The sequence below is a fragment of the Parasteatoda tepidariorum genome, chromosome 8 (genome assembly GCF_043381705.1).
Source record: "Parasteatoda tepidariorum isolate YZ-2023 chromosome 8, CAS_Ptep_4.0, whole genome shotgun sequence".
Taxonomy (NCBI): Eukaryota; Metazoa; Arthropoda; class Arachnida; order Araneae; family Theridiidae; genus Parasteatoda; species Parasteatoda tepidariorum.
Window position 1 is genome coordinate 72,822,878 of NC_092211.1, and position 22,646 is coordinate 72,845,523.

Genomic DNA, 22,646 nt, shown 5'->3' on the forward strand with positions numbered 1-22,646 from the left:
TTGGCTTGCTTACGCCTCTAAATCATTTTTACAGATGCAAATATATTTATTTTTCTGGGATGGCAACGCAACATTGTTGTGAAAATGAAAGTAGCGAAATTACGTCTGCACTCAAATTGATGGAATAAATACTGAAATAAAAACTTATATTATTAAACCTCTCGTATGGATGTGGAATGACTATGTTAAAGAATTATCACGCTGATTTCAAAGTGAATCTATACTTGAAATTAGCCTTTATTAAAATGTTATTTCCATGTTTCGTATTACTGAAATGTGTCTTACCGGCTATGAAGTACGATATTTTTTTTGTTTCAAATAAATATTTGAGTTTTTAACTCCAAAAAATTTCATATATCATTACAATTGATAACTTTAATATAACTGTTGTCATTTTTGTTTGAGAAATTCTATTATCTGCATGAGCCTACTTACAAATGCCCCCACGCACCATTACTTAATCATGACTGGGTTTTTGAGTAAATACTCCAAAATTTACGTTTGAATTGATCATACTGAACCGAACTCTTTGCTTTTAAAGAACAAGTCTGCATTCTTTCTTGGTTGGAAAAAAAAATTCATGCTAAAAACAATGTGAGCGCTTATCCTTTTATTTTACCATATTTTTCTAGGAATCGAAATAAATAGTTTGTTTATAAATCGTGCAATTCTTGAACAAAACTGAAAAAAGTCTTTATCTATGCCAAATTTTTATTTTATTATCACAAATGAATTATGAGAGTTTCTTCCTGTAAAAGAAGAAAGTCATGTCAATATAATGTGTTTATTCCATTTTTTAAATTATTTTGCAAGATTTTCATGGGAAGATTTCCGTAGCGTGATCTGTAGCAGAATTATCGCCAAGTCTGGGCAACTTCCGGGCTGTGGCTCGCAAGAAACTAAAAAGAACATCACAGAAAGGGACCAACTGGAGAGGTATAACTCATAGCCATCCCCGGGCAAATATCTACAGGTTTTTTTATAAAGCATTTGCAAGTTAAAAGTCTATTTGGCACCTTGGCCATTGTAGTTGGCCTCGACAGATTGATACGGAAATTTCCCCATTTTCATATTGAAACCTGTTCATGCTAGCTGTTTTTAGACTCAGTGAAACTACCCGGTTCTTTTACTTGAAATAATTTTAAAAAATATTTAGAGATAGAGTAACTTGTCCAAAGGTTATTAAGAGTCTTAGGTACCTACTTTTTCATTCCATTGGCTCAGGTAAATTTAGCAATTTTATTTACTTGTTTATTTATTCAAAAAAAAAAAAAAAAAACAGTAACTTACTTGCACCAGAAGACTTTGCATAAGCAACTTCATCGCCTGCCCTGATGAAATAGAAAAGTACCGAGTTTTATTTTAGTTATCCTAATTTTGTGGGTTTTTTTTTAGTTTCTTGCATATCACTACTCAGTTGGTGCTCATAGAAACTTGGCAACTTTTTGGCACTTGTGATGCCACAATTGGCATTACATATGTATTTCCTACCTTTTAAAATATCTTTAATTATTTAAACTTATTTGTTCATCAAATTATATTTAAATTAAATCAAGGAGTTAATATTTTAAAGCGAGAATAAAATATTTTATTCTCGTTTTAAAAGATTAACTCTTTGAAGACTTGCTCCAATTTCAGTCTCCAACAATATTTTAAACCTATTAAAAAAAAATTTGAAAAAAATTCAGAGATTTACTTGAGAGTGACTACAAATTCATACTGGTTCCTCTTTTGCAATGTTTCTTTAATTTCTCATGAATTACAGCCTGGAAATTGCTAACATTTTGTTGTAGCTACTGATATAGAAATCTTACTGTCATGCTTAAATCTTAACATTTAATTTATGCTGATATGATTTATTTTATCTTATTTTTTTTTTCTTTAGGTTTTCAAGAGTAACTGGCTTTAAAACCAATTAGTGTTAAGGAAAATAAAAAAATTAGTATCTTCTATAGAAACAGCATGTCATATTTAATGATCATAAACAATTTCTAAACTGGCATGTTACAAACTGCCTGTGTAACATGAGTTTAGTATTCAATGGATGGCGAAGACAACACAGTTGACTCTTTGCTGAAAATTGATAAAAACGCTTGGGAAGAAACGACCGCAAAAGTAATCCAGAACATCGAAGAGCGCTGCTCCAAAAAGGAATATGAAGGATCTGCAACAAAATTTGGTGCTCAGACTGAGTTTTTACGACCTTGGGTTGCTCATAAGTCAGTTAAAAAGACCCATATTAAATCGGATGCTATTCCAATTAAAAACAAATTGGATCCAGACGATTACAGAGGCTCTAAATCTCGTAAGAGCAGCGCCATCTCGAGTGAATCTCACGGGGGCCGATCTGACTCGCTTGAGGATCATTTAGAAGATATAAAGTACATTGATGATAGTGCCAAAAGTTCGTTGTCCACAAGCTTGGAAACACACATCCCCGTGTTGCCCCAACCATCTTCCATTCATCGTCCTCCATCACCTAACCAACAGGTTGAAAGGCCACGTGCCTCTGTGCTTGAAGAACGATACTGTCAAGCATTCATTAGTTCTAAAAATGAGCAAATAGCTGACAGTTGTAGACGGCATTATACTTCTCCTCGCCTTCCTCCTAATCATCATCTGTACACACCTAAATTCAGACATGAACCCAGACTTGTTGTTAGTCCTTTGCCTGCTGAGAAAACAAAATCTGAAAAAGATCACTCTGAAGCTGACTATTTTTCACGTAATTCAATCGGAGATTCTGAACACCAAGTCACTCAAAATTTTTTCATTGAAAAAGATTTTAGGTAAATATTTTATTTTTTAAGCTTATTATTATTTGTATGTATATATTGGTATGAAATGTATATTTAATGCTGAAAGTATTGATAAAAAATTTTAGAGGTTAGATAACTTTTGAAGATAAAATTTCAATTCCCAACTTTTCTCTATTTATTTTACGATTTGAAGGTTTTTTCTTTTAGCTTGTTTTTTTTATTCATTCGTACAAAAATCATTTCTTTCAGCACAAAAACTACTCTTTAGGTCCAATGACGTAAACTTTCTTTTTCGGTCATTTGACTTAAAAAATATTCTTTTTTATTAAATAAAATAAAATAATCATATTTCATAGATTTTACTTATGATTTGAAAATCATTTTATAATTATTAATTTTCTTCTTTAATCAAAAATTTTATTTTATTGGTTTTACTTACTTAATCACGCTTTTTGATTATCTGCTCATGATAATTTGATCAGATTAAATATTATGGCTTTCTTATTTATCAACTTTAATTTTCATTTTTTTTTTCATAAAATATGTTCAAAATTCTGTGTTTCACAATATCTATCTGTTTGAGATTGTTAGTATGATAGATTGGTACACTGAAAAAGAACCCTATTAAATTGGTACTTGTGTACCTAAATTAAATTGTACTATTGAAAAAAAGTGCCAAACAGCATATATTTTTGGCAACAATAGAAACTATATATGAAATACATGGTTGTTACTTTTCTGTTGTCGAAAAATTTTGTTATTTTGTGCTATTTTTTTTATTTAGCCGAAAATGGTTAAAGGGATTTTACAAAAGTACCATAATCTGATAACCAACCAGAAATGTCTTTAAATTATCATTTATTATTATTATTAATTACCTATAGGAAAATTATCCTTGAATAAATAGATAATATGCTAAACTATTCATTATTATAGTTATTTTTTTAAATCCTAAATAAAACATACTCTAAGTGTTATTTTTTGTATTCTAAGTTTCTATTTACAAATGATGGTGCATATCTGTTAACTAAGTACCAAAGAGAAACAATATGACAAAAAAGTCACCAAATTTTAAGAAGGATAGTTATAACTATACTTAGTTATTATCTTGGACACGTTAATAGCAAAATTTAAAGAGTATAAAATGGTTTATTTTTAGGAAAACAGTTTATTAAAATGCTTAGATGGACTACACAATTTGGTATTTGCCTAAGTCAAATTTATTTTCTACAAATTTGAAGGAAGCTCTAATTCCATGGCTTGCTGTGAGAATTTTTTTACTAAGGAATTATCTTTCTTTCCATGTGTTCCATTTTATTTGTGTGAATAATAATAAAAGTAAAGAGCTGGTTTGAATTAATATCCAGCTGAAGTGTTATTGATGATAAACCTTGGTAAAAATTAACTTTCTTTATTCATTATCCAGCTAATAGATAAGTACGTATGATCTTAACATTCTTCTCTACTGAAATTTTATGAAACTTAAAAATCATTTGATTCGATGTATTTATTAAAATGAGATTATATTTCTCTTTCAGATATTACTTTCAACATCCTTACTCACGCCTTTTTGTATCATACTTTGTAATTTTTTGTAATTTTCTGGTGTTTGCCGAAGATCCAGTTTCTCATAGTCATACTGAAAGTGAAATTCCAGTAGTTGGGAATGTGTTCTCTTTTGTCGCTACTAAATACCCTCCACAATGGACATGGCGTACACTAAAAGTGGTTCTTTGGCTGATAGCCATAATTATTGGATGTATTTTTGGGAAATACTTTATTCATCATGTAGTTTTAAGTAAGTTTATGATTTTTTGTTTAAAAGAAAATTTTGTTATATTTGATTAGCCTAGTTTTTGATCTAAATTGCAGTGATGTAATTACTGCTTCTTTTTTAAATATATTTTTGTTGAAAACTGCACTAATACATTTTAAATGTGTTAAAAGATTTAATCTTTTTTGAGAATCTTGTCATTGCTTAAACTAAAATTGCTTTCAACTTATTCCAAAAAATAACTTGTTGTTGCAAAGTGGAGAAATCTATAATTTTAATTAGTTCATTTTATTAATAAGTTATTTATGTTACATGTAAGAAAATTATTTTATATTTACAATACTAGTTAGAATAACAGAATATTTTCAAAATTTTTGAACTACAGCTCCATTAACTCCAAAAATATTTAAAATTGTTGCTCTAAGAAATTCAATGGTTTTTCAATGTAAATTAATTGGGTTCTACATTGTAAAATGACGTAAGATATTTTTTTTTATTTGTAATTTTATTTTTAAACAATTGTAAAACTGGCTTTTAGGTTTGAGTTGTCTATGCTTTATAGCCTTGTAGTGCCTAAATACAGTTATTTGAAAATTTCGTATGAACTAACTTAATTTCCCTCCATTTTTTTTATTTTTAAAAAATGTCTTTTTTTTTATTTTTATTTATTTTAGTTGATGAGAAATTATTTCCTTTTTTTACAATTCAAATGTTACTTTCCTCTTCTAAGCAAAATCATAGGATTCAAGAAAAGCAAGTGTGTATAGAATATGCAGAAACATCTTGTAAAGGAAAATTTGAACATTTTTCTCCAAATTATTATTTTTTAAACTGTACATCAAGAAAAATAATTTAATAACATAAATTTTAATATTTACTTATGAAAATTAATTTATGAGAATTATTTAGGTATTTTTTTAAATAGTGTATATACTTCATAAATATGTTTTCATTAATTAATGTTTATTTTGTATTGCAGATAGATTTTTTCGTCTCAAAATGTTTCGTGATGAACAAGGAACATGGATGATTATGTTTCTCACATCATTAATGTTTATCTTCATGTTTTCCAAAGTCTATAATTGGTTTATCCTAGCAAGTCATCCTCAAAGTTACAGATTTTATATCAATTCTCACATGGGAATAACAAATGCAACTTTTATGAAAGCGGCTGCTTGTGGAACCTGGATTGGAGATTTTGTTACTGCATGGATGGTATGCTTAGATGATATTGATGAAATATTTTTGGTGTAAACAAAATACTTTTTGAAAATATTTCAGAACAAATTGATTATAATGGATTAGGTTTGCTATTCGTTCTAGGAACAGGGAAGACTTAAATTCTCAAGAAATTTGGAAATGTCACTAAAATAATCAGAATTCACAAACACCTTTTGGAAATTTTTAGATCACTAGTGCAATACAAATACACAACTTTACTGCCATCTAGTGATTATTTCGTTTATTTATTTTTTGAAATCAGTGTTATTTTCATAATTCAATTTAATAATTTTGTTATTTCTATGGTTTACAGAAGATAAATTTTTGCCCTCAGAAGTTATGAAAATATCTATTTTTAGTAGTTATCCTAGGGATCGAAATTAACAAAACTTATTTATCAGTCAATGAGTTCAATAACTACTGGTTTGCATTACTCTCTACATGTCTTCATATGCCTCTATTAGATATTTTTTAAAATACTTAAAAATTTATAGAACAAAATAATTTTAGCTAATTTAATATTTAGCTAATTCAATTGAGAATATCTATTTTTAATAATCACATTAGGGATCGAAATGAAATTTAGTTGCTGTTTCTTAGAATTATTAATTAATAGATTATATTAGTTTCTATGTGTTTTCCCTGTTTCATATGCTTCTATTAAATTTTTTTTTAAAAATACCTAAAACTCTATGGAAATAAAGAAGGGATTTAATTATTGACTATGTCAACCTTCATCAATGAAGAGGTACTTTAAGATGGGATCAAATTAACATATCTTATATACTAGTGAATTGGTATTCAATATTTATAGTGGTAGATACGCCACATTACTCCCTTTCCAGAATTTTATCTGTGATAGAATTCGATGAATGGATAACACTAGTTGATTCATGCTGTTTATTTATTTATATTAATTTGACTCATTATATTTTTTTCATTTTTTTTTTTTTTAAAATTTTGTTTATAACATTTCGCTCATTATATATGTATTTTTTTTTCTTCGTTTTTGTTTATTGACCGGGAGACTTCATTTACTTCACCGGATTTTTCTTTCTTTCTTTGAGCAGTATATTTTTACACAAATCAACTGTTTAATGTAGATCATCCATCAATATTTGCAAGTTCTTATCACGTCTGGGTCACCATTGAAGTGATTTAATTATCGACAATGTCAACCTTCATCTATCAAAAGGTACCTCAAGATGGAATCAAGTTAACATGTCTTATATACTAGTGATTCGGTATTATATATTTATAGTGGTTGATGCGCCACAAAATAATTTAAGCCAAATCAATATTTAGAGTTTTGTAAACTAATTAAATAAGGCATAGCAAACTTCATATCAAATGATATTTTATCATTATATTTTAATAAGTGTATTTATTGTTACATATTTATTATAAATAAAGCAATCTATTCAAAGTAAAAAATATATACAGTGGAATCCCGGTTTCATGTTGTCCATTTCAAGATGATTGTTTTTTCTAAAATAACTTTTTTTCTAATTTAACTTTCAGCTCTAAAAGTAAATCATTGATAGCATTGTCTTTAGTGCACTCTGACTGCAACATGAGGTTGTATCATCAAAAAGAACTCTCTAAATAAAAGTCTCTTACAAATATTTAGAATACATTTTAATCTATTGGTTTTGTTAAATTTTTTGTTTTGATATATTTTTGTATTTCCTTATTTGACCTTTTCTGCATTTGGTTTGCTCGGTTGCTGGAAGAGGTTTTAATGGTCTCTCCTAAAATTCTATGGAAAAAACTATGTGCTTCCTAAAAGTGGTCGTAAATAGAGGTGGTCTTTCTTAGAAGTTTCACTGTATATATATATATATACAGTACAGAACCCGTTATCCGGAAATCAGAAAACCGGAACGAAAATCGATACATTTCCCCCCCCCCCCATTTTTTAAAAAAAAAAAATTTTTTTCCTCATAAGATTTTAGGATTTTTCTTTCTTTTTTGAAAGATGTTTACCTTACCATCATTTTAGAAATAATCATTAGTGTATTACTTCATCGTTTTTTCTTCTTTTTAAGTTATTTTCAAATACTTTTTTTTTTTTAGTTGGGTTTAACAATAAAAAAAACGGCTTTTTGTATCGATTCAGAAAAACGGAAAAATCAGCTATCCGGAATAGCGATGGTACCGATCGTTCCGGATAATCGGTTCACTACTGTATATATATATACAGTGTACATATGTACAATGTTCATCATCATGAAGACAAAACGTAGACCAAAGCAAAAAACCAAATCAACATTAGTATACATAAATTTTTACGCTCGTGATAATGATTGGTTACATGTTGGAAAAACCACTGATTATCGTTTTGTGGCTGTGCACTGTATGTTATGGTTCATATTTTGTGTCATTTATGCTTCTTATGCCATTTATAACCTGTACATGTATAATAAAAATTATTCTAAATTGTAAATTTCATAAGAATAATCACCAAGATGATAACATGAGCTGGACCAATTATGAAGAAACTTAAATAACAAGCACTTAAACCAAACATTTCAAGGTTAATAAATTTAACTTTCAAATCAAATTTCTATTCTCAGCTACATATCAGTAAGAGTAATACTTCTGTTTTGTAGAGGACATTTGTCTTATTTTTTTATGTGATATGTAAAAGAAGAAATAAGATTCATTAAGTACAAGATCCATAATTGTTTCAATTCTGACCATGTAACATTGCTTATCAGTTATTACTTATATTTTTCAAATAACATTTATTAAATGTGTTTAGGTTACTGATATGATGCTCCAAGATAACTTGTATCCGTTTTGGGCAAGGCCTTACAGAGAATTTTGGCGTTCTCACGGACGCATTCGAATTGTGATATTTTGGACTGGATCAATTGTAATGACTACTTTAGTTGTTACCCTGATTGTAAGTGACCTCATTAGCTGGGATAACTTAAATAGAGATTTTGTTGCTACTACTGAACTTTCCAGAGCTTTCTTAGCCTCATTTATACTAGTGATGGATTTACTTATAGTGATGCAAGTAAGTGATTAAAATTTTTTTTTTTATCAATCTTAAATTAACATTTTTTTGTTGGAACTTTTCCATTAGATGAGTCCAAGCAAAAAATCGCCAAATAATGTAAAATTCCACCAAATTTCTTACAACTATTGGGGGAATATTAATTTGGGGCCACATGCTCTATTCTCTTAATTCATTCAAAACAAAGCACGTTTTCCTTTCTTTCTTCCATCTTAATTTTTGTTTTATAAAATGATGAAAATTTGGAATTTAGCCAGAACTGAAGATATTGCAATTCATTAATATTTGTTTATAGTTGAACTTGTTTTGCTTACTTTTAATAAATATTTGCTTAAAGTTGAAAGTTTTCGACTTTTATTCCGTGACTGTTTTGTCATTCGCTTCTCTTGGCGACTTGGCTCGCGTTTGGCTCACAATTAGCGACATTTGGGCCCAGCTAATGAAAAATTACCCTTTTTTTTATTTACTTCAATTTAATATGAATAATTTAACCATTTTTCAATTTGTTATATGAAGTATTTTTTGTTAAAAATATTGTTCAATAAACAATAACAGCAATTTATCCGATACATTATCAATCTCATAGACATGTTTCTGTATAGAGTAATTTTTAGAATTTTGTATTTCACTCAATGTTTATTATGCGTTATTTAATTTTATTATGAATTTCTATTCATTGTTTGTTTCTGTATTATGTAGTTTTAAGAATATTTTATCTAGTTAAAATAGTTTATTATTTTAAAAGATGTATACTAAATTGTAGTGCAATTGAAATGATACTCTAAAAACAATCTGCTTTTGTTATTATTTTTTTGAAAAAAAATTATCTGATGGTAAAAACTTATGTATCTAGAGAAAACATATTTTAAGTATTGCAACCATTTTAAAATGTTTAGAAACAAATAAATTAATGAAAAATTATTAAAGTAAAAATTGATTAATTAATCATTAGCCTACTTTAACTTTCATAATGAGAAATTTTTTTTAATAAAACTTATCCAAGTTTAATATGAATTAATTTTATACATAACATTTTTATTTACTTTGTTACTAATGTTATGAAATTCCACTCTCACATTGTGAAATTCTACCAAACTGATGCACATATTTTACGTACAGTACTTACCTTTTCTATCAAAAGAACTGAATCATGTCCAACTTTTTTTTTCATTATTAAGGAAAAGCACAAATTTCTTAAGATATTGTGAAATGATTTTGACATTTTTTTTTTTAAATCTTCGTCTTATGAGGTTTTCTTTTTATTAAAATAATGTCTTTTAATTATGTAACCGAACAATTCAAAAATTTAATAAAACAATTGTCACACCAAAATAATTGTATCTTACACTACAAGATTTCCATATCTTGTTCCGGAAAAGAAAAATCAATAATCTCTATGCAAAATAATTTTTTATAAAAGTATTTACTGGCATTTGCATATTTCGTATTACTGCATTTTACGTATCCCTACTTTCCAAATTTTACGATTTCTGGAATTTTTATTTCTTTCTGTTTTTATTAAGGAAAAATCCCTTTTTAACTAATACCTAATGAATCCTGATTAAACTAATTATTTTCGCAGCCAGCCCAAAGTATTTTTGTTTGAGTTAGAAAAATATTAGATAGCTTTTCAAATGACTACAGTATTCATTTTATCCAGAGCAGAAAAAAAATTTGAAATATAACAATTAAAATACATTTGATGAACTGTCTATGCATTGAAATTAATGAAATAATTGATTTTTACTAAAATGTGATGCAAAAATCAATAATAAAATTTCTAGTAAAACTATTAATTTTTTTCTAATTTTTTACATTGTTTGGAAATTGTGAAATTATATCTAGTGCAGCAGGATGAAAACTAGCAATATGTTCTCTCTTATTATTAAATTTTAAATATTTTGTAAAGATTAGATTTACTTATATGTTGCGATTTCTTCCCTCCATAAAATCACAAAAAGAACTTTATCTTTTGAACTAATTATCGAGTCTTTACATTCGAGGATGCTAATTAATTGGTGCTGGCGATATTAAATCTTAAAATCAGTCGCAAAAGCGTACTTTCTCTGAATAAATGTTTGTATATATTTTTTTTACTGTTTCGGATTTGTGCAATCTGGAAACTATGGTCCCCCTAGTCAATTTTATATTTTTGAATATTTAGTCAAATCTCGAGAAATTTTCAAGCGAATAAAAAAAAATTTTCACACAATTATAAAATTTGCTTGTCCAAAGATAAATCCACTCAAAAAATAAATTTTAGTTAAATTTTTTCATTATTTTGTTTAGTAATAGTCAAAAAAAAAATTTAATTGTAAGGTATACTATTTTTTACATAATTTTAAAGTATCTAATTTTACATGGCAAATTTAAAAATTTAAGCAAAATCGGCTGAATAGTTCCTGAGAAATTAAATTTCAAAAAAGTCGTGTATTTAGAATTCAATTTCTTAGAAACTATTCAAACAATTTCCCTCAAATTATGTATTTTGTCATGTAAAATTAGATACTTTAAAATTATGTAAAAATTTATATTTTATGACTGTTATTAAATAAAATAATAAAAAATAGCAAATATTTACTAGAATTTATTTTTTGCGTGGAATTATCTTCGGATAAACGAATTTTATATTTGCGTGCAAAGATTTTTCAGTTTGCTTAAAAAGTTCTTGAGATGTGACGAAACACGCATAAAATAAAATTAACATTAGGGCGTCCAAACTTTGCATCACTCTCCTAACCAAACTATGGGACTATATTTCCCAGATTGCGGCTAGCCACTATATTTTAGGAGTCAGAAATCCAAATCTTTCGAAAAAAGGTATGTTTATTCAGAGAAAGTACGTTTTGTGTCTGATTTCATGACTTAAAATATCTATAATTTTTTTGTTTTTGTGCCTTGTTATACAAATTACTCTAATTTAACAAATAAAATTTTTGGTTCCTACTAAATTGTTGTTATATCAGGGCTCAATTGTATGTATATCTATATGTATTGGATGCTTTTTCCTTCATACGTGACTGAAAAATTCAATATTTGTTATCATTTATAATTAAATTAATTTGCAATCATAAATTATTGCAAATATTTATTTTACAATTAATCAATATTCTAATATTTTTATAGGATTGGGATTTTCCTCATTTTGTGTGCGATTTAGATGTTAAGCTTCCTGGTATGCATGCTGCTTCATTTAAGTTTGATTTATTTCAAAAGTATGTGAATCTTCCAGATGTCAGTATACATGTTACTGGTAAGTATTTAGTTCTAATTTTAGAAAAACTTTTTTACTTTTATCTTTTAATACCTATGCTAAAGTTTTTTTTCCCTTCTCTGATTTTAAAATTATTAATAGTTTGATGGAAAGGTAACCTATAATTAATTATAAATAAATTAATTATTGCACTATTGGGCATAATTGTGTTCTTAATTTTTGTCTTTTTGAAATGAAAATTTATTTGGAATTTTATTTTTCTTTTATAATTAGAAAGTTCTTATTAATAAATTCTCAAGGATGTTTTTTACAAATTTCAGTAAAACTAAATATTTTTAAATGTAAGTAGTATTCATTTTTCTTCAAATTTTAAGAAGTTATAAAAGTTTATCCTAAGTAAAACTGAAAAAAATAATCTTTGAAAATACTTTTTACTCATAAATCTCATTATAAATTTTTATTTTTAATTTCAGTTAATTTTTTGTATATATTTTTCATTATTTTAATATAACATTTACTTTTTTATCTCATTCTTTTTTAATAGTTATGAATTATGTGAAATTATTTCCAAAAAGAAATTGAAAAAAATTATCATGGTAATAATCTAATGAAAGGTTTGCACTTTAGCTGTGATATAACTCTTTTATATTGAATATTTTTAATTGAATATAGCAATATCATTCTATAGGAAGTTGAATTAAACTTAGTCAGTAAAACTCTAGGCTATATTTTTATTTCCTTTTTCTGCCTCAATTAATTTAACAAATGTATTTCATGTTAATAAGTTTAATGTTTAATTTAAAATTTAATTGAATGATTAATAAAGTGAATTTTTGTTTCTAAATTGTCTTTTTTAAGGGTGAAAACTTTTTTAAAAAATAATTTTGCTTAGCTACTATTTATCTTAGGACAGAACAAATAAAACTATTTTAATGTTTTTGAAATCTATTTCGTTAATGACAATAGCACTGTTATTTTAATTACTTGCTTATCTTTGCATAATATTGAATCGCACTTATTGAATATTGTTATAGCAATACTAGTTAAGTAGTTTTTCCTTAATTAAACAATTTATAGATACTCATAGCTAAAAAACAAATTAATCTGAAATTTATCATATTTGAGTTTAAGCCTTCTTTTAAAAGTGAAAGATACTAGTGGATATTAATAGTAGCAGCAATCATGTTAATACCAATTGTTAACATTTTAACCATTGCACTTTTTTTCCATAACAGCTTATAAGGCTTCAATTTCTATGTCAAAATTTAAATTATTCAATAAAGGTAATTTATTGTAATGTTTTAATTTTTTGAGTGTAAAATAAATGTTTAATGTTTCAGGAAAATGGTTCAATTACAGTATAATAGTTTTTGTGATGATTCTGGATTTAAACATGTGGAAAAACCAAATATTTTACATTCCGGTTGAATATGGACAGTATACAGGGCCAAACCAGAAAGTTTTTTCAATTCAAGATGCAGTTCTTTTAACAGCAAGTAAGAATGTTAAAGCTTAAATAATATAACTTTTTTAATGTTGTTTTAAGATATAGTATTGAACTAGCATTGTTTACTCATTAATTTCCCTGCACATTAAATGTATTAAAAATATTCTAACAAGAGGAAGCATTAAAACCTTTGCTAAGTACTACCTCTAGTTTTCATTCTTAGATTTAATTTAATTAGCAAAATTATTATTTTGAAAATTATATTAATACTTTTCTTGTATAATAGAATGTTAAATATTTTATAAAGATTATATTAACTTAACTTAATTAGATTAAACTTGGGAGATTTTTCTTAAAAATTGCCTAATATAAATGTGATCTTAAAACTGGTTCCACTTACATTCTATACTGTGTCAAATAACATAGATAGGACATGGGGAAGGTATAATTTTCCAACTTGGTTTTGGCCCTTTTGTGAGAGATTAGTTCTAATGTTTTAAAAAAGATATTTTTGTTTCACTTTGTTATTTTTTTAACTGATATATATTTAAATGCATTCATTAAAATTATTGTTTTAAACATGCTTATAACTAAAATTATTATTCCCACACCATGTTATCATTCCCCCACTTTTATAAAAATTTGTATTTTTTTTTCCTCCGTGTTTTATTAAAAATAAAAAATTTAAAATTTCAGACGCAATTACTTTTTTTCACTACCAATTTTTTGCTGTCACTACCTAAAAATAACCTATGTGTAGAAAATGACCCTATTATTAATTAATTCATATTTGTTTTAACCTAATATTGACGTCTTTATGTGTAGAAAATTCCTCACTATGGACTTATGAAATACGGAGCACTCAGATAGATCCAATGACGAATAGAACACTTCTAGAAGGGGATATAAACATGAACTCAAGATATTTAGGTTACCCTCTGTCAGTTAAGGGAATGGCATTTATGCCATCTTTGATAGGATTTGCCATGTTTGGAATTCTCACCTATCTGTACGGACGTTTCCCACCTCCAACAGAAATGGTTTACGGACGCCACCGTAAGCGAAAGAGGGAAGTTCCGCGCAGCAGCTGGAGGAGAGAGAGAGGAAACCGATGCACGCACTATCTCATTCATAACAAGGAGAAATACCCGGAGGAGAAGAAAAAAGGTAGTAATCAATTGGCTGAATTGATTGTTGCTTGGGAAGAAAATGTAGGTACTACAAAGCAATGTGAAAAACCGTTATGACATACATAATTTACTTTTATCACTCTTTTTATTGCTAGCTTTATAGGAAGCCGCAGAATTGCAATGGCTCTTTTTCTGGTTTTCTATACCTGGTGTGCTACTGTTTTGTTTTTTTTTATGTTTGACATTATGCAACTGCTTAAGTAAAATTAAAAGTTATAGATTTTTAATGATGTATACAATATAAACTAAAAAATGAAACAGCTAAATAATTTTAAATCTAATGATCAGATATTTTTTACTAACTTAAATTATTAATTTTTGAGAGGGTCAACTTAATATACTAGTTAATTAGAGTAAATGATATTTCAAGTTACAAAATTGTCACAAAAGCATACTTTGTGTGCATAAACGTAATACAAATGAATAAACTGCAGTCCAATGAATTCAGAATCTATAAATGATCAATATATGGGCTAGGGGTGGTTGCAATCTAGAAAGTAAAGTTACAATAAATTTGTCTATAGCAGCGGTTCCTGATTTTTTCCAGCTACGGAACCCTAAATGATTAACCTTTTGTCAACAGAACCCCAAATTATTAGATAAATAATATAATAGATAGAGTAATTAATAAATAAGTTCAATACCAATTCTATATCTATTCCAAAGAAACACTACCAATCATTTTGAAAATATTAATGTTAATTTTGTCATCGTTTTATCAATAATAATCTTAAAAATAGATTTCATGTTAGACAGTTGAATTAACAAATCTGAAGCAATCTTTGTCCACCTCTAAATTTGTTCTTAGTGTTTGAATAAGCTGAAAATGAAAGAAAAAAAGCTGAATTATGGTTTTTGTTGAAATGGAAATTGATTATGAATATTGAATAAACTGTCATAAATGTTGAGAATGGTAATCAAAAAAAATACATTTTTTACTGTTGAAATTTGTTATTTTCTTTGAATTGAAAAATTGGATGGGAAATATTGATGCAAATCTTTTATAAATTCTAATCTTTTTCATAATTTATTCAATATAATGTTATTAAAAAAAAAAATTTTATTTTTTTGCTGACATTTTGCTTAAATAATATCATAAAAATTACCAAAATATTAAATGAGTAATGGATTGTTTTGATTGGGTATAAATATAATAAGAGGTTTAGAAAATATTAATTGAAATTTATTTTTTTTTTGAGAAAAATTTTTAACTCTGAGATTCCCTGTGACTCTTGCATGGAACCCTAGGAGTTCGCGGAACACCTTTTGAGAATCGCTGCTTTAGAGATCCATTTGAAAATTCACTTCAATATTCAAAAATTTTGAAAATTAATAATTAAAACATTCTTTTTTTCTTCTTTTTACACATACATTATTTTTAATAATAATTTTATTTCTTTTAGTATCCAAATTAGAAAATGTGGAAAACTATTATTTAGTTTTATAAAAACATGTTTCTAAACAAATATTTTCAATAATAAATTTTAAATCTTATCACAAATAAAGTAATTGATCTTAGCAATTACATTTAAACATTAAAAGGAGAATATATATTGTTTGTTAAACATCAGGGAAAAGACAACAGAAAAAAGTCGGGGAATTTTATCATGCTGGAAAAATCGGGAAAATATCAAGAAATTTAATTTTAAAAAACCTGAAAAATGAGGGAAAAGTTTTTAAGTTGCATAAAAGTCCAATATTTTTTCCGAAAAAATTAGTCTTGCAATATATATTTTTTAAATTTTTTGATTCTAATAGCAAGTATAAGTTTATTTTTTTAAAATTAATTTTATGTATAAGAATAAGGCATAACTGAAAAATTAGTAATAAAATTTATGCTTCCAATTACAAAAGTTGCTGAAATTTGATAAAATCAATCTGTAAAAGTCAAGGAATTTTTATCTTGAGTGTTTGTGCCACCCTGGTCTATGGATGGGGATTAAAACTGCTAGTTTATCAAATTAACATATGTTATTTTACCTAATTCTTTCATTGTCAACTATTTTTATTGTCCCAGTTAATATCATATTGGATTTTCCATTCAAAAATTTTGCTATATCTTTTGAATGAAACTCTTTACCAACTCTGAAAATAATAAGTAGCACATCATGTATAATTTTTGAAAACCATGATATTTAGTGTCGATAAAATCATAAAAAACTGAATTGTATGTTTGTGAAATTATCATAGTTTAAAACAATGTTATCACATTGAGCCTAGCGTCAGAAAAAGTGATATGAATATATAAATATATATATATGAGGTATTTTGTCTGCAGAATTGTGGTTTACTTTTTTATGTGTCCTTCTGTTGTCTGTATGTGTTGTGACTCTTGCATTTCTATAATAAAGTATTTTCATAGGATTTCTGCCTTGTCTGCAAAAAAGTGTGTCACATGAAGTAATATCTCTAGAAAGATATTACGTAATTTAAATTATTTATCTTACTTAAACTTACTCTAGTCAAACTTTTAGTGAGATTTTTTTAATTTCTTCTCTCCTTTTCCTTTCAACCAGGATAAGTGCAAAGTATTTTATACATTATTTACTTCCTAATGCATTTCTAATATGATTTTAAAAGTATTTTATTAGTGGTTTCCTGTAATGTGAATGCTGCCAACCTACGTATAATAAATTAAAAAAAAATCAATATATTTTTAAGCCTGTGTTTTATAGTATTCTTTCTACCCGATGATGAATATTTTCATATGAAAGATTTTTTCCTTCGATTTTCTGATTTCTTCCCCCCCCCCCCAGTGNCCCCCCCCCCTCCCCGAGTGGTAAGAAATTATTTTTCTGATCCAGGCTAGTGCCCGTACTCTGATTTCTACCAGTCATCTGGGTTGCTGATTCAATACTTCAAGCTAGAAGCCCATTTTAACGAAGAGCGGGAGTGAAAGGAAGCATTGGGTTGCATATAATTCTGCAATTAGGGATGTTGTTCATGAGGGGTATAGTGGGTATATGTCCCCTTTAATATTTAAGACAAATAAAGAAAATTTTCATGACTTCTTATGGATTTAAACTTATCGAAGGTAAAAAAAAAAAAAAGATTATTCTTTTTGCAGACGTTTAACAAATTAAAAATTATTCTTTGTTATATGTAACATTTTTGGAACTAGTGTGACTGTGTATTTTAATCCCATTCCCCTTAAAATTTGCCCATGCTAGGAATACTGCTCTTCCGAGCAACAGATTCAGTTCTTAATTCTTATTGGCCGAAGCATATTTCTGGAAAGAGAATAATAATTTTCTTCAGTAGTATAAATATCCGAAACCTGATGAAAGAAAGTACCAAAAAAATGCTTTTATTATTTAAAGAATTTAGCAATTTTAAAATAACTTATTGGGAGTTAAGTCAGGACCATAGATATAAATGTGAAGACTAGTTACTAAGCTTAAATAAGAAATAAGGAAGCAAACTTGACATATTTCAACTTCAACCAATCAGATTGTTCTCTATCGGCCAGTAACTTCCATAGGGATTAGTAAGTTGATGTAAAACATTTGAAACCTGTCTCACCCTGAGTGTTAAGAATGGTTGACCCCTTTGCTGAAAATAATAGATTTTTCCATCGATTCTGATCAGTCACCAATTTTGGGTGTGGGTAGATATAGTGTGTGTATGCTGTAAGAACTCCCCCGGTTTACATAACAAGAAAGCTAATATCGCCAATACAATAATTTTTAACTCGTTAGAATATTTTTTTAAGAGGAAAAGAGGTTTTAGTATGGTTTTTGTTTTGCATATGTTCGTTCTCTTTAGATTTGTTTTTCTTTGTTCTGTTTGTTTATTTTTCTTTCCTTGTGTTCATTTGAATAGTTATTAAAAATAAATATTTATGACTTTTGGTTTACATATGAAAAGACTCATATTTTATGCATTAATTTTTAACTAACTTTTTAACTAAGAAATGCAAGTTAAAAAGTTATGTAAATTAATATTGATTCTTTTCCATCATTTGTTTAGAAATAATTTTTAAAAATTGGTAAAAAATAATCTGTTGTGTTCATTATTTTTGGCAACAAATGAAATAAATTTATTAAAAATATTAGTGTTGGCAATTGTTTGATTACAGAAAATCCATGTTTCCTACATTACATACATATTTCCTTAAACATAGTACATGACTTAGTACCAGTTTTAAGCAACTGTAATTTTATTAAATTGATTTTGTTTTTAATAAAAAAAATTACTCTCACAAAGTATCCCATTTTGCTCAATTCTGTTTTCTTTAAACAATTATTTTTATTAAATTTTTTAATTCCAAAATTAATTTAAATGACTTAATGAAAGTTACATTATCTCAAATTAATTAAAAAATATTTAGTTCATAAGGCATTGTTAATATTTATAGTATAATCTAAAACTGTCCATGTTTTATAATGATGTAAGTTCTATTTTATTTTTTATTAAGAAAACATTGTGTTCCATATTTGTATACCTTTTTATTTAGAAATTCTTACAAGTTTAATTATTTGTTTTAAAATAATTAACATTACCTTTTTTGTGTATTTATTTGTAAAGAATTATATTTTGCATATTTCTACTGCTTCCAAATTTTCATTAAAAAAAGTATTTATTTATGTACTAAATATTTTACTATAAATATCACTTTCTATGTACTTAGCACATATTTTTAAATCATTTCTTTTGTTAAATGAACTTTAAACAATATATGTATATAAATGTAAAAAATATTCGAATCTTGAAAAGAATCACACAATTTATAAATTTTAGCATAAAAGATATTTAAAGCTATTGAATTTCAAACTTAAAATTAGTATCAATCATTTTGTCTCACTTCTTTCACCTGAAACAATATAATGATAAGCCACATTTTCAAATAGTTTAGAAGAGCGGTTTTTTTTCTCCAAAAAATACCATAGTTTCCATGTAGGCAATAAAAAATTTTCTGTGCATTGTGCTGCTCTCTAATAAAAATTTCAGAAAATTGTAAAGTACCTACATAGAAACAATGCTAAGAAAGTGCTTTATGTAAAAATGTCATCTTTGGAAGAAAAGTAGGATTTTTCACTATATTGCCCCAGAGTCCTTCATATGTTTTTTTCCCCCTTAAGCATTAATAACTTAAGTTGTCTCATTGAAGAAAAAAAAGTATCTTTTCCCAAAATTTTTCTTTCCTTAATTTAAATAAATATTTTAGGCTTTATTTCAATATCTGCTTTGTTACAATTATTAACAATATAAAATAAATGGAAATAATTAGTAATTTTAAAGTTCAGGTGTGTCGTTCCAAACTAGTATGAGATGTAACTTAAATGATATATCCGGGGTTTATTTTAAGTGTCACATTATATTTATATAAAGGGCTTCGAGCAATATAATGATTACGCTACATTTCTATGTAAGCAATAAATTGTTTCTGTGTATTGTACTTTTATTTAGTAGCAATTCTGGAAACTTGTGAAGTATGCATTTTGAAACAACATGAAATAACAGTTTGGAATAAAAATGTCATCTTTGGGAAAAGTGTGGCTGATAACTATATTGCCCCAAGTCATTCATATTTAATTTTATCTCATGTCATCTACAATTGAAAATGTTAAAGTAAAAATGCCTGTTTAACTTAGTTTTTCGTGCCTATATTTTCACAAGTTGTTCTCGTTACATTATATGCGTCTACAAATTGGTCATCAAAAGTTGAAATAGTTAATACATTAAGATGAACTTTATTTATTTCAATTCACTAGTAATATTTAAGAAGTTGTGTGCTGTTGGTTAAAAATAGCTGAGAGGAAAAATGAGACTTTCCATATTTATTTTTAAGGTTACTAAATTTTACTTTGTTAAATAATTTGTCATAAGGTTGTGGCATTATTGAAGAATACTTCACAATTGTTCTTATTTTAGCCTCAAAATCAATTAATATTTGTGAGCCAACAAATCCATTCTATTAGCAACTAATTATAAATATGTTATCCCCATTAATAAACAGCTAATATACCCAGTTGATCTATAGTATTTAGTGCTCATTTTCATTAGTGTTCTTTCTCATTTATAAAACTCTTTATAAAGTTGAACTTATTGTTTTACTCAAAAGAAAACCACAAAGGCCTATCAAATTTTAAGCCTAAGTCACCTGTTTAAGAATGAGGTGTTTGTCCCAGAAATATCATAGCCTCATAGTCAGGTATTGATACAAAAATTATTATTGTGCTCTTTATTTTTTAGCAAGGCTTAACATTTTCTATTTATCTTAAATTACAAAAAGAAAAAAATGTTTTTATCGATGCAGGTAAAATAAATAAATGCAAATGAAAACACCTTATGGACAAAGTATTTTTCAACAGTTTGTAATTTCTTTCATTATTGCTCCTCTTCCTTTACCAATTCTTGTTTTCTTTTTCAAGTACTTTGACTTCATATTTTTATTTATGGTATACTTTGAATTAACATACACAATTTGGATTACATTAAGTGCTTCTTTACTAGTGATTACAAGAGAAGAAGTTATTTCCATTACTCTTTTTTTAATAGTTTTTACCTATTTCACCCTTATTAGTATTCACATCATCCTTAGCATTGTTTAAAAATATTAAGCAGTACTAAAATAAATACTTTTATATATTATTTGATTAAAAATTTCATTCGCTTCAAAAATATATAAATTGGAAATAATAGTCAACATGTTTGAAGTATTCAAAAATAGGATAAAAATGAGAAGGAATAAAAGTGATATGAAATATTAAACGTGAAATTGCCAACGAAAAATAAAAGTGAGAAACTAAATAAGAAAAACCACAATATCCGAAGAAGAAAGATAAAAAACAGAACTAGAAAATCATAGTGGTTAGAGGGGTATGTTCTTGTTCTGTTTTTCATAATTTTTTTCTCTCTCAGCTAATGTAGTTCTTGTTTGTTTTTATTTTTTATTGGCATATTTAGATCACTTTTGTTTCTTCTCTTCCACGTCTAGCAAGTCTTGAAAATGGGCCCCTATTTTTGAGCATTTGAAGCATGTCGACTGTCATTGTGCATCTTTGAAGCAAAAGAAGTTTTTAAATCAAGTAATATCTTACTGCTTCAGTTTCCTAGAATTATCTATTTAGCTTTCATATATCATATCATCACAGTTGCTAAAGTTAACTGATTTTGAAATAAGTTGGATTTAACGACAATTTTTCGAGCTGCACTTCCAACCATAAAGCGGTTTAAAAGATTTTCTAGTATCGCCTACTTTTTCATTCAATGCCACAACCTTTATAGTTAATGCTGTGTATAACGAATAAATAATTCTGTTTTTGACTATTGTTAAGATTTTTTTGTTTCATTGCCTAATTTCAAAAGTATATTTTATTTCAAAATTGTTGGATCTTTTCAAATCTTTTTGTTTATTTATTTTTTATATAAATTTACCTTATTTAGCAATTCGATGTATGTAAAAGTTGATTAGAAAAATATATAATTCATAGAAAATAGTTTTAAGAGTAAAAATATCTCACAGTATTTTAAAACTGTGTTTTTTATGATGATTCCATTTTTCTTATTCACCAGAAGTCAAAAATAAATGTAATCAAAGATTAGTGAATAATAGTTTATCATATGAGTAACTTGCACATAATACTGCCATAAATTGTACAAAAACTACTGTTTAAATTTTTAATCTGCATGCCCGCTTTTTTCTATTTCTTCAGTTTTCTTAATGGTGTAAATACATTAAATGTGTAAAAATTTATATGATAAATAAAAAAAGCTTTTCTAATAGAAATTTATAAGCAATATGAATTACGCTTATCAGTCAAATCGGGGATTTTCTAAATATTTTCTCCATAATATCATAAATACACCAATGAAGTAAATGTGTTCAAAGAAATTTGAAATCTCTGTTTCTTTTCTCCATACACTAATTGTTCATTTCAAATAAATTGTGAGCTTTATAGTTCGCATTGTTGTGCAAACTAAATAAATATTTTAATAATCTAGGTTGTCTTTGTTAATTCGCATCTATTTATTGACCTTTTTAGATACATGTTTAAAAAATTCCAACAATAT

At 26.7% G+C, this 22,646-nt stretch overlaps 1 protein-coding gene across 3 annotated transcripts; it reads left to right on the top strand.

The window, feature by feature from the left end:
* The first annotated feature begins 77 nt into the window (after positions 1 to 77).
* LOC107456251 (transmembrane protein 117) lies at positions 78 to 22,576 on the top strand. Of its 3 annotated transcripts, none has more exons than XM_071184218.1 (9): positions 78 to 295; positions 1,886 to 2,789; positions 4,298 to 4,557; positions 5,513 to 5,748; positions 8,519 to 8,779; positions 11,906 to 12,032; positions 13,334 to 13,489; positions 14,266 to 14,651; positions 21,571 to 22,576. In XM_071184218.1, the coding sequence occupies exons 2-9, from the start codon at positions 2,041 to 2,043 to the stop codon at positions 21,598 to 21,600; spliced, it is 2,205 nt and encodes a 734-aa protein (XP_071040319.1). In that variant the 5' UTR covers positions 78 to 295; positions 1,886 to 2,040; the 3' UTR covers positions 21,601 to 22,576. The 3 variants fall into 3 exon arrangements, with proteins under 3 accessions (XP_071040319.1, XP_071040320.1, XP_015929559.1); XM_071184219.1 differs by having other exon boundaries at positions 14,266 to 14,607; XM_016074073.3 differs by having other exon boundaries at positions 14,266 to 22,576.
* Positions 22,577 to 22,646: the final 70 nt, after the last annotated feature.

Excerpts from the sequence above, each read along its gene's own strand:
- LOC107456251 (XM_016074073.3), top strand. The coding sequence starts at position 2,041 with ATGGATGGCGAAGACAACACAGTTGACTCTTTGCTGAAAATTGATAAA. Across the intron at positions 8,780-11,905 it reads ATTTACTTATAGTGATGCAA|GATTGGGATTTTCCTCATTT; the intron begins GTAAGTGATTAA and ends ATATTTTTATAG. Across the intron at positions 13,490-14,265 it reads TGCAGTTCTTTTAACAGCAA|AAAATTCCTCACTATGGACT; the intron begins GTAAGAATGTTA and ends CTTTATGTGTAG.